Source organism: Micromys minutus (genome assembly GCF_963924665.1).
Source record: "Micromys minutus genome assembly, chromosome: 17".
Lineage (NCBI taxonomy): Eukaryota > Metazoa > Chordata > Mammalia > Rodentia > Muridae > Micromys > Micromys minutus.
In genome coordinates, this window is record NC_137952.1 from 37,193,066 (window position 1) to 37,207,823 (window position 14,758).

The following is a 14,758-nucleotide window of genomic DNA, read 5'->3' on the forward strand; positions in this document are numbered from 1 at the left end:
GGTTTACACACCTGTATGGCAGATACTTTATTGATTGAGCCATTTCCCCAGTCCCCAGAAAACCGTTTTTTTTTTTTTTCTTTTTTTTTAAAAAAAGTATCTGTATTTTTTAATTGGTTTGATTTGTTTGTTTTTGAGACAGGTGTCTCTCACTGTGTAGCCTTAGCTGTTCTGGAACTCACTATGTAGACCAGGCTGGCCTCCAGCAGAGATCTGCCTGTCTCTGCCTCCTGAGTACTAGAATTAAAGATATATGCTAGCATACCCAGCCTCAGAAAAACTTCCAGATATCATGATGAAGTGGTGCAAATCAATCTTAGCAAAGAGCTGTGGTGCTCTGTGGCAAAGAGGAGACAAGGTTGGGTGAGTGAGTGGGAGGGGAAACAATCTAGACTCTAGCTCAGTGGTTCTCAACCTTCCTAATGCTGTGATCCCTTAACACAGTTCCTCATGTTGTGGTGAAAATAAAATTATTTTCATTGCTACTTCATAACTGTAATTTTGCTGTTAGGAATAATAATGCAAATATATGAGAGCAGGATATCCAATATACAACCCCTGTGAAAAAGGTCATGGTCAAAAGCCACACATTATGAACCATTGCCTTAGATCCACAGAGAACCAATATACATGAAACCTATTACTAGACTTGTCAGGTGAAGGGAAAATAAACCACTTTTTAGAGGTGGTTAGATTATGGGCTGGAGAGATGGCTCAGCAGTTGGGGGCATTGACCATTCTTCCAGAGGTCCTGAGTTTAATTTCCAGCAACCACATGGTGACTCAGAGCCATCTGTAATAGGTTCTGATGCCCTCTTCTTGGCCTTTTGGCTAAGATCAATGTAGTATCTGATGCCTTCTTCTGGTGTGTCTGAAGACAGCTACAGTGTACTCAAATATATAAAATAAATAAATCTTTTAAGTGGTTAGATGTGCTGTTTACAGAATCCTCTGTTGTTGATACTGTGAGGCTTTGTGGGGAGGACTGAAGGAAATCCTGTAAAGGACAGGTCAGTGGAGAGATGGCTCAATGGTTAAGTGCACTGACTGCTCTTCCAGAGGTCCTGAGTTCAAATCCCAACAACCACATGGTCGCTCACAACCATCTGTAATGAGATCTGATGCCCTCTTCTACAGTGTACTTATAATAAATAAATAAATCTTTATATTAAAAAAATAGGATACAATGTTTAAAAAGAAAAGGACAGGTCACCATTTTACATCACTTGGGTCTTTTGTCATTAATTAAAAACCCGAATCACCTGCCTTCTGGATAACAACCTGGTGTATGGCTCCTGATCTAGAGTCAGCTGGTAATACTGCTAACAGCCTGAACTGAAGAGAGAACACCCCCATTGGTAGGAAAGGTGGAACCATGACTCCTGGACAAACATGGAAGACCCAGGCTTTGAGCCGATCTCCTTGCATAGCACATGCCTGGTCCCATGCCTCCTCTGGAGAAATATCTGTTCCAGCTTTGTTCTACGCCCAACTTTACCTCCCATACTTGCAAAGACACAAGCTGGCCACAGAATTGCCATCCAAGAGGCTTTCTCCATTTTATTTCTTTGGGAAAGGAAAAATGAAAAGTCTTTCCATCACATATGGTAGATTTATATATTTATATATTTATATATTTATATATAATTTATTTTGTGGTTGGACATTCCAAAGCTGTTCATATTTTTATCTCCCCCCATCTCTTTTGTTTTGTACTAATGCCTTTTCCCAGTCCCTGTGGACCAGGCTTAGGGTCTGGATCAGGTACAGTGAGGGATTAGAGGAATGGGCAGTGGTTGCCAGAGTAGCCGCCAATCAAGGTAAAAAACCTGTTGAGGACCACCCAGAAGGAGCTGTGCAGAGAGCTGGAGGCTACAAATAGGGCACTCCTACTTTTGTGGGGGTGTGCACAGCTTGTTAAACAGTCACCAGTCATGGGAGGAGGCTGGTCAGGGCTTGGGGGACTTTGCTCACAGTAGTTACCAACCCTCTCAATCCTGACCCCAGGATTCCATCTTGGGGTGGAAGAGAGAGTGAAAAAGAGAAACACAAGGGCTGGGGGCCAAGTCTCCTCTGATTGTTATTGCTGGTGAATTGGAAGTTTACTTTCTTAAAAGAGAAATTAGAATGTCCCTGCCTGTCTCGGGGAGATAGAATTTGAGAGATCCTAGAGAAGGAAGTGACGGAACTGTCATAACCCATACTGGTGACCATACCAGCCAACCCTGCCGGGACCGATAAGCCAACTCAAGAGTCTGGCAAGCAACCCAAGGGTCAGTAGTCCTCACACATTAGCCTTGCTCTTGCAGGGCAGTCACAGCGAACCGACTGGCCCCTCAATACCAAGGCCCCAGGCTCAGGCTTGGGCCCGCGGAGCTGGGGGTGAGCAGTGCACCAAAAGTCAGGCAGAGCCTTCTGCTGGAAGGAAAGGTGAGGCGCGGGAAGAAAAGGCAGCCTGGGAAGATGTGAGCGTGAACGAAGGCCGAGGAGAGAGAGAGAGAGGGAGGGAAAACACAGGAAGACATCAGACATCCATCTGACCTCAGAAACGGGGCAAACAGAATACCTAAGAGGCAGGTATAGTCAGAGCTGAGCAGTGACCCTGGGGTTGGGGGCGGGAGGGGGGGGAGTTGATCAAGCAGCAGGGGGATGTGTAGCCTTGTAGGATCCTGGCCAGAGGGTGAGGGTGGGACTGAGAAGCCTCTAGGTGACCCTTCCCCCAGGATAGGAAGGCAGATCTCCCCTGGGCACTGGGCTTCTAGCCTCAGCTCTCACTTCCCTCAATATACACAGAGGGACACATGCTCAGGACTAGTCCAGGCTCTGAGGCTTGAGCCCCAGAGACCTTGGTGGGGGAGGGGTCGGCAGGTAGCCCTCTCAACCACAGGCAGACCATCTGCTCCAACTTCCTCTGCCGATCTGCCTGGGGAAGGAGAACGGCACATGAAGGAGAGAGCCCAAGAGCCTAGGGTCTGTCAACACTTGGTAGGCTCCCTCAGGCTGTGTGGCCTAGAAGGAGGGCACAGACAGTAGCACTGGACACAAGGTGGCGGCGGCGGCAGCCCGAGAAGGGAAAGGGGCGGGGTACTCGCTGGCAATGCAAGCCTGCTGCCTCTATCTCCAACACGGAGGCTTTCCCAAAAGGGCGCATGCTCCCTGCGCCTGGGACCTCACCCCATTGCACTCTGCCCTCCTCCACGCTCCCGTTGGCAGGAGGGTCTGGAGTGGTTTACCCACAAAGGCAGTGCTGGAGCTGCATGGACTGGGAGACAAGGGGGCTGCTCACAGCTGCGTCAAGAACCTCTTTGGTCTGGGGATGTGCAGCACACGTGGGAAGGGAGATGAATGGAAAAGGGACACTGGTGACTACGACCTTCAGACAGGGCACTTGTCAGAAGGTTGTGCACGCAAATAGAGAATCAGATTTCTGTGGACTCGATGCGCTCCAGGCGGGAGGGGGTCCAGGCTTTCTTCTCCTCTCCATGCTGGGGAGTAGGCGTGCTGGAACCCCCTGCTGCCCCACGCTCCCGAAGTCGTCGCTCCAGCTGCTGGTTGCGCTGGTACATCTCCACGTAACTCAGCTGGAGCTGCTTCTGGTACTCAATGACCTTCTCCTTCTCCTCCAACCACACCCGGCGCTCCTCTGCAAAGCTGGCACCCTGGCGCTCGCGGGCACGCCGCTCAGCAGCCAGCTCAGCCTGCAGTCTCCCCACCTCCCTGCGTAGGGCCCGTGTCCCACCCTCTCCCCCAGCATCCGCCTCCCCATCAACAGAAACCAGCGAAGCAGCAGCCGCCACTCCAGCCTGCCGGCGCATCTTGGCCTCGTCACTCTCACAGGAGGCCAGGGCCTCCTGTGGCTCGACCAGGTCCACAGGGGTCAGTGCAGGCTTGAGGCAGGCAGGGGGCAGCTCGCCTTCACTCAGCTCCAGGCTGGCCTGTTTGCTGCCAAAGGAGTCCCTCAAGCTGAGCAGCTGTTCCTCCTTCTCCCGGAGCGAGGCCCTACCCTCCCGAAGCTGTGAGCGCAGCCCCACGATCTCACTCAACTTCTGCGACACATCAGCCTGTGAGTCCTTCAGTTGTTGCTTCAGGAGGGAAATCTCACCCGCCTTCTGGCACACCTGGACAAGAACAGACAGAAGCAGAAGCCGGGGTAAAGGCAGAGCCGAAGTAGCAAAGGCTCATCACAACCCAGCTCCCAGATCTAGTTCCAAAGCCACTAAGCGCCGGAGTTCAGGCTCAACCCCATAGGGGGCGCTCTACCAGACTCATCTCTATTGAATCGGTCCTACACCTTTCATACCCCACCCCCACACCGCCCTATACCGTAGTAAGCTTCTGTTCTGGGGTCTCCAGAGGAAGAAAAAAATGAAAAGGAGTCAAGAGAGGGAACAATCTAAGCCCCCCAGCCCGCACCTCCCACTTAGTTTCCTCCATCCGGGGTAGGAAGTCGGCCTGCTCCTTCTGGCAGGCGGCCACCTTGTCCTCTAGCTCTTCCCGCTGCCTTATCAGCTGGGCTGCCTCCTCCTGCAGCTGTTTCTTGTCCTGCTGTAACCGCAGCACCTGCAGCTGTAGGCCCTGCTGGGCACGCTGGGCACGACGGGCCACCTGCTGCAGCTTTCCACTGCAGCCCTGCCGGAGCTCGGCTAGCTCCCGCTCCCATGCCTTCTGCCGCTCCTCCAGCACCTGGGCCACTGCTGTCTCACTCTGTTCTAGGCTGCGCCGCAGAGCTGCCACCTCCTGCTCCTTCTCCCACAGCCGTTCCTCCAGCTCCTGGATCAGCGCACTGGGCGAGGGTGGTGAACAGGCTGCAAATGGCAGGCCTCCATTTCCGCCCTCCCCGGATCCCAGGTGGCCTGACCGCCCCATGGATGATGACGACCCACTCTTACTGGAAGCCCGCCCACTGTCAGAGGTCCCCAGATCCTGGTAGCCTGACCCCCCACCACCGCTGCCGCTACTATAACCAGCAGTGCCAATACGGTTGATATGGCTGGTGGAAGCACTGAGCGGTGCCAGGTGCTGGCTATAGCTGGAGCTATAGGTGGGCAAGCTTGTGAGCGAGTTCCGGCCTGAGTCTGAGAGGCCGCCCCCACTCCCACCAGCTGGGGTCATGGTCCGAGATTTGTCCAGTCCGCCTTTGAGGCCCGCAGGGCCCTGTCGTCCCTCGGGGGTCCCATTGGTCTGTGGAGGACACAAGTTCTGCATGGAATGGAAGTTCTTGGGTACAACAGGCTTGAAGGCTGATGGCCGAACTAGTGGCTCTGAGCACTGCACAAAGAAAACAGGGAAGAGACATCAGATTGAGATCTTATCCTTGGCCCCTCCTCTCCCTTATGTCCAACACTTGCTTAAGAACCACCTCCGGCCCTCTGTGAGATCTCCCCACCTTAAGCCTCCCACAACCCATCTCTGTCCTGGATCCACAAGTGAGACAGCCTCGGGGTTACACTCCATTGCTCCCCATGATGGGTCCCATCCTGCCTCCCATGATTCCCTCTAAGAGCCCCCACCTTAGCCTACTGTCCTGGTTACCTCCCACCCTAAACAAGAATATGAGAATAACCTGGTCTAGCTTGCCAGAGGTGGTCAGGAGCTTGGGTGGGTGATTGGGTTCACGATACTGGGGTGGAGCCTTGTCGCTGCCCCCACTGCTGCTGCTGCCCCCACTGCTGCCCACCACATTACCACAGACATCTGTGTGGTCACTGCCCCGCAGCTCGCCATTGAGGTAGAGAGAGTTGGCGAGAACCTTGTCCTCTGATGGGTAGCGGCCAGGTCTCTCCCTGCTGGTCCCGCTACCGCTGCTTCTTGGACCAGGGAAACTGCCCTGGCTGCCCCCACCCCCTGTTCGAGTGCCCACGCTTTTCATAGGAAACTCCTGAGCATGGGTCACCCCACTACCCACACTGCCCATAGTCAGGCGGGGATCTGGGGGTCCAAGCTCAGAAGGCCGAGGGGCAAAGGCCAGGAGAGGATCCCTCCCTGGATCAGCGCGCACAGGTAATGTCTCCAGCTTCGCCATGATGAAGCCAGAAGGGCACTGTGGACACAAAGGGGAAGGTTGGGAGGTGAGAATCCATCCCACCTCCACCCACAAGCAAGTCATCCGGGGCCTCACTTTGTCTCTCAAATTCCTTACAATGGACACCAGGGTTACCAGGCCCCCAAGATGAAGATGCACCCCACTCTACCATGAACCCCATCCCCACCCCGAGATCCTCTTGACTGTGCTACACCTCCCAGAATTTAGTTTTCATTTCAGCTTCCTGGACTGAGGGGATTGGACTGGTTGAGGAGAGCAGTACCTGAATCCAATAGGGGACCCCAGAGGTTAAAGGAGAGACACAAAAGCCCTAGCCAAAAAGAAAGCTGACAGCGCGGGTCTTTCCCAGCCCCCTGAACCAAGGTGGTAAACGACTAAGGTGACAGCCAACTGCAGGGTAGACTTCTCTTCTTACCTTTCCAAAGAGGTGGGGGGCCGGCGGGTCCTCAAGCTTGGGACCCTCCGAGGCCAGGTCTGCAGGGGCCATTTGGCTCTCTCTCGAAGTCCGGGCTCGGCCCGAACCAGCTGCGCGACTTTGGACTAGCGGACCAAGCCATCCCGTACTACAGTTTTCTCCTCTGTGAAATGGGAGGAATTAAAAAAAAAAAACAAAAAACAAAAAACAAAAAACGTGCTACCGTGCGCCAGGCGCCCGGAGGCGGCAGGCGACGGAGAGAACCCAGGTCTTGGAGTTGGGTGGGCGGAGCTGCCGCTGTGGCCTGTGCCAAGGTCGCGGGTGGGAGTAGCCAGGTTCTGCAGGCCAACGACACACCCGGGCTATGGCTGCAGCAGGTAGCAAGAGAGCCTTCCCAGAGATTTTCCTAAGTTGGCCTCATGGGGACCTGGCCCATGAGTGCCCCACTCTCTGAGACTTTGCAGCAGTTGACTGAGGCTGGGGCAGGGTCGCAGCAGCGCTAGAACACCAGCAGCCAACTCCTCCCTCTTGGCTTTTCCTCACAAGTGGGTGAAGATGGGGCGGGGCTTGGGCAATCAGTGATGACCCCCGGGGATGCCATGCCTGCTGAACCCTGCTAAGAATGCAGTACCACCAGGAAGAGTTCTTGGATTAGCCATTTCTCCACATACACACGCCCCTTTGGACCTTGATCCCGTTCAGGTGACCATGAAGTCTGCAGAGCCAGTTCTGTTGGGTGAGCTTTCGAAGCTGTCCCACAGAAGGGGGAGCAAGGCTTCATATTACTCATGCTCAAAGAGGCCTAATTTTGCTTCCTGGTTCTTTTGTCTCAAGTCAGCTCCTTGGAACACCTGTTCTAGAGGTAGGCAGGGACACCAGGCAGGTCCCTGCCACTGGCCAGAAGCTCTAATAGCTCAAATGTGTACCAGTTATGAAAGAAAAGTGCTCTTCGGGTCACCTTTCTTCACTATTAAAGTTGGGCCCATGAAGCATTGAAAGCTCTGCAAACCTCCTTTTACTGAGATGCCTAAATCTAATGTTGTGTCCTCCCTGTCAGCCCCCAAACGTGGGAAGCTGCCAACACACACCCTTCAATTTCTCCTGGCCAGACTATATATACATCTGGTTCTAGGTAGCAGTAAATTCACTAGCAAACTGGTCATTGCTATTGTAGAAATCCATTCAGCGCATATCCCCACAGATGAGGAGAACAGCACAGTTGCCACCCACCTCCTTTTGTCCAGTCTGTGCCCACATGTAGATTGACATTAGTCTTGGGTACAAGAAACACCTAAGAGTAGGATGCACAGGTGTGATGCCCCAAGAAGAGGACCCTTTGCATTCTGTGACCTCAGAATTTTTTTCCCCTTTCCCTAGCTCCTGCTCTCCCTACTCTGGGCATATAGAGACTGACAGAGTGAAGGTTGAGTGGCCCGAGGCTTGGAGCCAGCAGGGAAGCCTGGGCATGGTTACAGGAAGAACTGTAATCTTCATGCAGCTGGAGCTCAGGTGGAGAGAACATGAGAAGAGGCTAGGGCACTGGTGTGGGTGTGACATCATTATCATGACAGGCAGAGATTGCCTGGGAGAAGACCAAAGATACCTCTTTCAGGGTGGAAAGACGGATTGTTAGCATCTGAGAGTGGCGTGGGTGGGCCTAGCATCGAGCAAGGGCGGTAGAGCCCCATAAGGTAGTGTGTGAGCAGCAAGAAGTCTAAGAGAAGCTGTGCCCTGAAAGCCAAAGTGGGAAGCAGATCCAAAGCAGGTCACTAACCAGCCTGTAGGTGCAGGCCCTAAATCCCTGCTACTCAGGATTCGGAAGCAAAAGGATTGCAAGTTCAGGGCCATCCTGAGCAACTTAGTGAGATCCTGTCTTACAAAATAAAAAAGGCTCAATGGCTGACTGCTTCCCAAGCAAGTGCAAGACCCTAGATTCAATCCCTAGTACAAAGCAAAACAAACAAACAAACAAAAAATTGGGAAGGAGAAGAGGATGAGAAGGAAGACAGGCAGGTAGGAGGGGCAGCCCTAGCAGCCTGATCTACTTGAGGGAAAAGCTTGAGTCCAGAAGTTTAATGCAACAATGAGAACCAAGTGAGATTCCATCTCAAAAAAAAAAAAAAAAAAAAAAAAAAAAAAAAAAAAAAAAAAAAAAAAAAAAAAAAAAAAAAAAAAAAAAAAAAAAAAAGAAAGAAAGAAAAAGAAAGAAAGAAAGAAAAAGGGAAAACAACTCAAGAAGGAGAAAGGGAAGAAAGAAAAGAACACAAGGACAGTTTCCAGTGTTGAAAAGAAATATTCTAGAAGGTAAAACTGGAGTTGAAGAACATGGCCTGGATTTAGCAGCTGAGAACATCATTGATGTCTATGTCAAATGGTTTCAGAAAAGCCATGTAAAACAAAAGCAGACAGAGCAAAGAGACAGCAAGGTGCTGAGAAGAGACAGCAGAGTTCTCTGTTAAAAGAGGACGGAGGAGGCCGACACTGAGGAAGTTTGGAATCAAAGGCTTTCCTTTTTAATTTAGAAGTAACCCTGAAAGCTGGTTGTGGTGGCATGCAGATCAAGAGACAAGTGTTCAAGGCCCACCTTGAGTGTATAATGAGGTGGAGTCCGGGCTAGGCTGTATGAGATTGTGCCTTCGAAAACAAACAGAGGAAAATATAATAATTAATCAACAGGCTGGAGCGACGGCTCAGTAAGATTGTCTGCTGCGTGAGCATGTTTACCTGAGTCTGAACCCCCAGAAGCCAGCTACGTTAGTGCTCGTAACCGCAGCGCTGTGGAGGATCTCACAGATTTGCTTGCTGCCAGCCTAGCTCTAGGTTCAGTGAGAGACTCTCATGTGAATGAAGCAGAGAGAGATAGAGCAGGACACTCGTGATCCCTCTCTCTGTGAGTACACACACATTACACACACACACACACACACACACACACACAAAACCAACCAACATTTTGTTAGGAATGGAAAGTCAGATAGAAACACTGAAGGCGGACGCCACTAGCAAGACAAGGCAGAACACGAGCAAAGGAGCTGCACCAGAGGCTGCGGAGGAAGGGACAAACGCCGGCAGTGACGGGGTGATGATGAGTGTTTGGGAAGATCTTTATAAACTGCAAAGTGCACACCCTTTGCAGAGTTTGGAGGTGGTCATATGTCATTCTGCCTCACTCTTCCTCTACAGTGGATCCTTCTCAGATTCTTAGGGTCCTAACATGGTCTTGAGCCTCCCTTCTCAGTCTCTATGTGAGGATGGCTTTGTAGTAAACCCACAGGCAATTCCCATAGAGTTCCTTGCCATAGTTCTAACCTGTCATTGTCAACACCTTGTAACAGCTCCCTGGCCCTTGCCTCTTCTAACCCTGGGATCCTGCGAAGTCTTTCCTCAAATCCCTGGTAGAGTTGGAAGGACAAGGAGTGAAATAGATTTCCCTGGCCAATAGGAACTGAGGGGAGAGGAAGGGCTGCTCTGTAGGACAGGCTCGTGGACTGGCTAGGTAACTGTGATCTGCAAGGGCAGTGGAACAGCATCACTCTTGGATGATAGCGTTGTCTGAGCCTGCCTCTGTTTCTGTTCTGTCAACCCTCAGTGCCTGGGACATTGCAATACTAGTAGTCAAAGGGGCCAAATGGGCTCTGGCCAAACCCTTCCATGAGCGAGTCAAGTGCCTTAAAATTATTGCAGCATCAGCTCCAGGTGTAAATCACAGCTCAGCTGTGGAACCTCATGCAGACCGTTCCTCCTCAGACTCTCACACCTACCTTACAGCGGTTTTAAGAAGGAAACGGATTGTGTGTAAAATGCCTAGTATTCTTTTTGGCACCCACAACCAAGTAGAGCTTGTAGCAGAGTCTCTAAGGCCTTTCTTGATAGCCATCCTACATTTCTCCTGGAATCAGCTCTTCACACATGACCTCTTCTCGGCTCTCTGCCCAGCCTATAGTCTTCTGGAATCATTCCAAATACTCCTCAGCACAGCATCCTTGATACCCAAGGGGTCTTGGAGCACTTAGCTCCGGATGCCCCAGGGGGATTTCACTGTGAGGCTTCTCCAATGGAAGCCTGTGTTACCCCAGTGCACAAACGAAGTCTTTAGGGGTCTCTGAACCCTGGCATTAAGAAAATGTAAGGCCAATGCTTGTGGGAACGTTGGCTATGAGCAATGTAAATAGGAAATGAATTCAGACATTAAAAACAAGGAAAAGCTTCCAGGAAGGATTAAGGAAAGGGATTCAGGGAGCAGAACTTCTTGGTTGGGATGTGTGAGGGGAGATTCATCTTCCCTTGGAAACGTGGGCACCTGCAGGGGAAGAGGCCCATCCCCTAGATCCTGGCTCTGATGAAGCCAGTGCTTCAGTGCTGAAGGTACCGACAGCACACCCCCACCCACCCGCTCACACAGGAGCCTGCCTCAGCTGTGTATGTGTGTGTCGGAGTGGGGGGGGTGTCATTCACTAGCTCAAAGACCCCAGTCACAAATTCTCTGCAAAGGTGCCACAGAGGTCTCTGCGGTTGGGGAAATTCCACCCATACCTCCCTCGGTTCTCCACCAACGCGCGTGGCCCCGGGGGGGGGCGGGGTGCAGAGAGAAGAGGTGACATAATCCGGGCCGCACCCCCTCCGACCGCCACCTCCTCCCCCCTCGCCGGTTGAAGCGTCCATGACATCATCGGCCTCATCCCCCAGCTCCCGGTACCCTAGCAGCGGGACGCGCCCCCTCCCCAGCTTCCCAGCGGCCAGAAGCAGAGAGCGATGCGACGGACATGGTGACCGGAGGAAGAACCTGGAGGGGCCCCCCAGCAGGCCTGTATCACTTACTCACTGCCTCAGAGTCCGGCGCAGAGGCTCAGACACCGGCGCTAGCTGTCCCGCTCTCTGGCGCAGCCCGAAGCCCGCCCCACAGGGCGCGAGCGCGGCCCGGCTCTGCTCTTGGCCCCTCCCGCCCCGCTCCCGGCCCGCCCACCAGCGGCTGCGGCAAACGCGGGCCCGCCCTCCGGCCACGCCCCCGGGACCCGCCAATCCTGGACGGGGGTGGGACTCCGGTGCCTTAACCCCTTTGGTCCTTGAGCGCTGGCCCGCCTGCCCAACAGGCTGGGTGGCAGATAGTCGGCTTCAGTCCCTGTTAACCACTGTACCAAATTCTTGGGGTCAGACCCCAATTTCTGTCCTCCAACAATTCCAGCAAGTTCCTTCTCTCTTTTCTGGGTGGTTAGTTTATGGAAAACCCTGCTTGGACTCTAGATTCAACTCCTGCACCGGATATTCCCGGTGCACCAGATGTCCTAAATCCTTCAAATGTGGGGCTGGACAGATAGATGGCTCAGTGGTCAAGAGCACAGGCTGCTCTTCCATAGAACCTGGGTTTAATTCGCAGCACCCACATGATAACTAGTTCCAAAGGATTCGACGACACCTTCTGGCCTCCGCGGGTGCTTCACAAATATATGGTCGAAACAACCATACACAGAATCTTTAAAAAGTTATATATATATATAGAGAGAGAGGGAGGGAAAACAAAACAAAAAGCCCCGAAGAGCCTTCAAACCTACAAGATGCAAGGCACCGGTGGCTATAATCTCGCTGGAGGCAAGAGCCAATAAATCGACCAATCTAAAACTTGTCGCTACAGGAAATTTGTACTTTATACCTTGTGCCCCATGCCTGCTATAAAACTAACAATCCCCACCCCGAAAAGAGACTGAGTTAAAGACTTCATCTTGACTCAGATGGAGTGCATGTGGCACAGTACAGGGGCTGCCAGCGGCCCAGAAAAACTCCCCGAAGGAAGCACTCACCCTTCAACTGTGACCTTGGTCCTATCAGTACGAGGAAGAAAGGTAGGCCCAGGCTTCAGCATTAGTGAAAGGCTGATGGTGGTAATACTTGATGAGTTTAGCCATCTGTGACATACAACTGTGTCATAGATTTTAATTTTTTTTTTTTTTTTTTTTGCTTTTTTTGACAACTGCTTTTATGTCCTATAATGATTTTAATGAATTCCTGTTTCCAGTTCTAATGATTGCTTTTAAATGTATTAAGTAAATGCCTTTAATCCCAGAATTGGAGAGACAGAGGCAGAGTCTGTGAGATCAAGGTCAGCCTGGTCTACAGATCTACAGATTGAGTTCCAGGACAGCCAGGGTTACACAGAGATTTACTGTCTCAAAAAAAAAAAAAAAAAAAAAAAAAAAATCAAAACAAAAACAAAAACCAACCAACCAACAAACCAATCCAAGCAAAGAAGTATATTAAATAAACTAAGGCCTTATTTTGTCATTATTAGCCAATAACAAATTATTTATATAATCTAGAGCTCTGTGAAAGGAATGTCTGGAACTTGTGGTGATCCTCCTGGTTTGTGGCCACCATATCACAAGATAAATTCGTTTAAGTCTGAGAGGTAATGTGACATCTTTGCTTTAAACAAGTAAGTCCAGCTTCTTTTCAGTGAGAAGAGAGGACAGAATAATATGGGAAGAATCCCCAAGAGACATTTTCTTTTCTTTCTCTTCTTCCCCTTTTTCTTCTTTTCTGAGGCAGGGTCTCTCTACAGAGCCCTGGCTATATGTGTACTCACCATCTAGACCAGGCTAGCCTCCAACACAGAGACCTATGGCCTCTGCCTCCCGAGTGCTGGGGTTAGAGGTCTATGCTACCATTCCACGTAAGAGAAAGTTCTGATTAGCCCACAAGAGCATATATTTTGAGGAGTTATTGTGAGTTTGTTTGTTTGAAGACTGGGTCTCACTAGGTAGCTCTGGCTAGCTGGCTGGCCTGGAATTCACTCTGTACTAACCATGGCCCTGAAATCAGAGACCCCTTGTCTCTGCCTGGGGAGTGCTGGGGGAGGATGCTGGAGAACTGGGACAGTGTGAACCTAGTGTGTGTGGGACCCCGGGCTCCACCCAGCACCATGCATATCCATTTAGGTCGGTTTTGGCATCTGCCGACTCTGTTCACTTGGTCTCATGTTGATGCAGTGTTTACACTTTGTTTTTCTATCCCTCCTTTGGTCCCGTCTGTCACATGACTGGTTTATGACAGTTCTAAGCATCTGGCCTAGGTGAAAAGGCTTTTGCAGACCGTGTTCACAGAATCCTTCCATCTTCCACTTTAGCCCGTCTTCTCACTGGGAATGGCAGCAGAGATGGGCTTATCTGTTTAAAACAGATACTTCACCTCCAGCTTCTAAAAGCTTCTTCCTCCTTTTGAAATTATTGTTGAGTTTTTGAGGAAGAGCAAGTGAGCCATGGAAGAAGTGTGGCGGTCACAAGACAACAGTGGAGTCAGTTTTCTCCTTCCATTATGTCTTTGGGGACCTGAATTTAGGTTAGGCCCCAAGCACTTTTACTGCTGAACCATTTTATCTGCCCAGAGCTTTTCTTTATCCTCAGGACTCAAATGTCACTACTATATGTCTCAGTAGCACCATTTGTTAATTTTCTAGAAACAAAAGATGTCTTCTCAACTTAGAAAAGCCACAATATACTCCTTCCATTTTGTGAACAGACTTTAGGGTCCCACCAAAACTGCTGCATTCAGTGACTGTTGTGAAAAGTGCCTCTGTATCCTGAGAAAGCAGGTGAAGCTTTTCTTAGCCACAGATTCAATCTTCAGCATCTCCACAAAGACATTTACTCTGCTCATTTCATCCCTGTTGGCCCAATTACTCCTCTGCCTTCAATTTAAATTATTCTCTTTACGATTCTCTGTCCCTAGTTCATGGGGAATGTGGTTTTGTGTCTTCAAAGTAATACTGTCAAGGAAGACGGGGTTATCCCGGCACTCGGGTGGCTGAGGCATGAAGACTGCTGAGAGTTTGAGGCCAGCCTGGGCTACAGCATAAAAACCTGCTTCAAAGAAAGAAGAAAAAAAAAAGAGAAGAAGTCATTCATAGCTATGTGTGGTAGCATATGCTTGTCCCAGGAGCTTGAGGTGAAGAGACTTTAAACCTACAAACCTGGAGGTCAGTTTGGACAACATAGTAAGACTCCATCTAAAGAAAAGTTAAGTTATTCTGGTGCTAGAGAGATGGCTCAGTAGTTAGGAGAACCAGCCAGCTACTCTTCCAGAAGACTCATTCCTCTAGAGGTTCAAGTCCCTGCGCCTACATGGCAGCTCACAACCATGTAGAACTTCAGTCGCAGATCTAACGCCCTCTTCTGGCCTCCAAAAGGCACCAGTAGTGAATACAGTGCTCAGATGTGCATGTAAGCAAAATACCCATCCACTTTAGAAAAACAAACAAACCACAAAAGGTATCACATACCTGTGATCCCAGCACTGGGCACTGGGGTAAG

General features: G+C 50.7%; 1 protein-coding gene across 2 annotated transcripts; it reads right to left on the bottom strand.

The window, feature by feature from the left end:
• Nucleotides 1-1,664: 1,664 nt before the first annotated feature.
• On the bottom strand, nucleotides 1,665-11,388 carry LZTS3 (leucine zipper tumor suppressor family member 3). 2 transcript variants are annotated; one of them, XM_080931312.1, is made up of 6 exons: nucleotides 11,277-11,341; nucleotides 9,043-9,092; nucleotides 6,459-6,621; nucleotides 5,564-6,040; nucleotides 4,414-5,268; nucleotides 1,665-4,118 (listed from the first exon to the last, which is right to left on the bottom strand). In XM_080931312.1, exons 3-6 carry the CDS (start codon nucleotides 6,528-6,530, stop codon nucleotides 3,420-3,422), a joined length of 2,103 nt encoding a protein of 700 aa, XP_080787438.1. In that variant the 5' UTR covers nucleotides 6,531-6,621; nucleotides 9,043-9,092; nucleotides 11,277-11,341; the 3' UTR covers nucleotides 1,665-3,419. The 2 variants fall into 2 exon arrangements, with proteins under 2 accessions (XP_080787438.1, XP_080787439.1); XM_080931313.1 differs by lacking the exon at nucleotides 9,043-9,092 and having other exon boundaries at nucleotides 11,277-11,388.
• Between the last annotated feature and the right edge of the window lie 3,370 nt (nucleotides 11,389-14,758).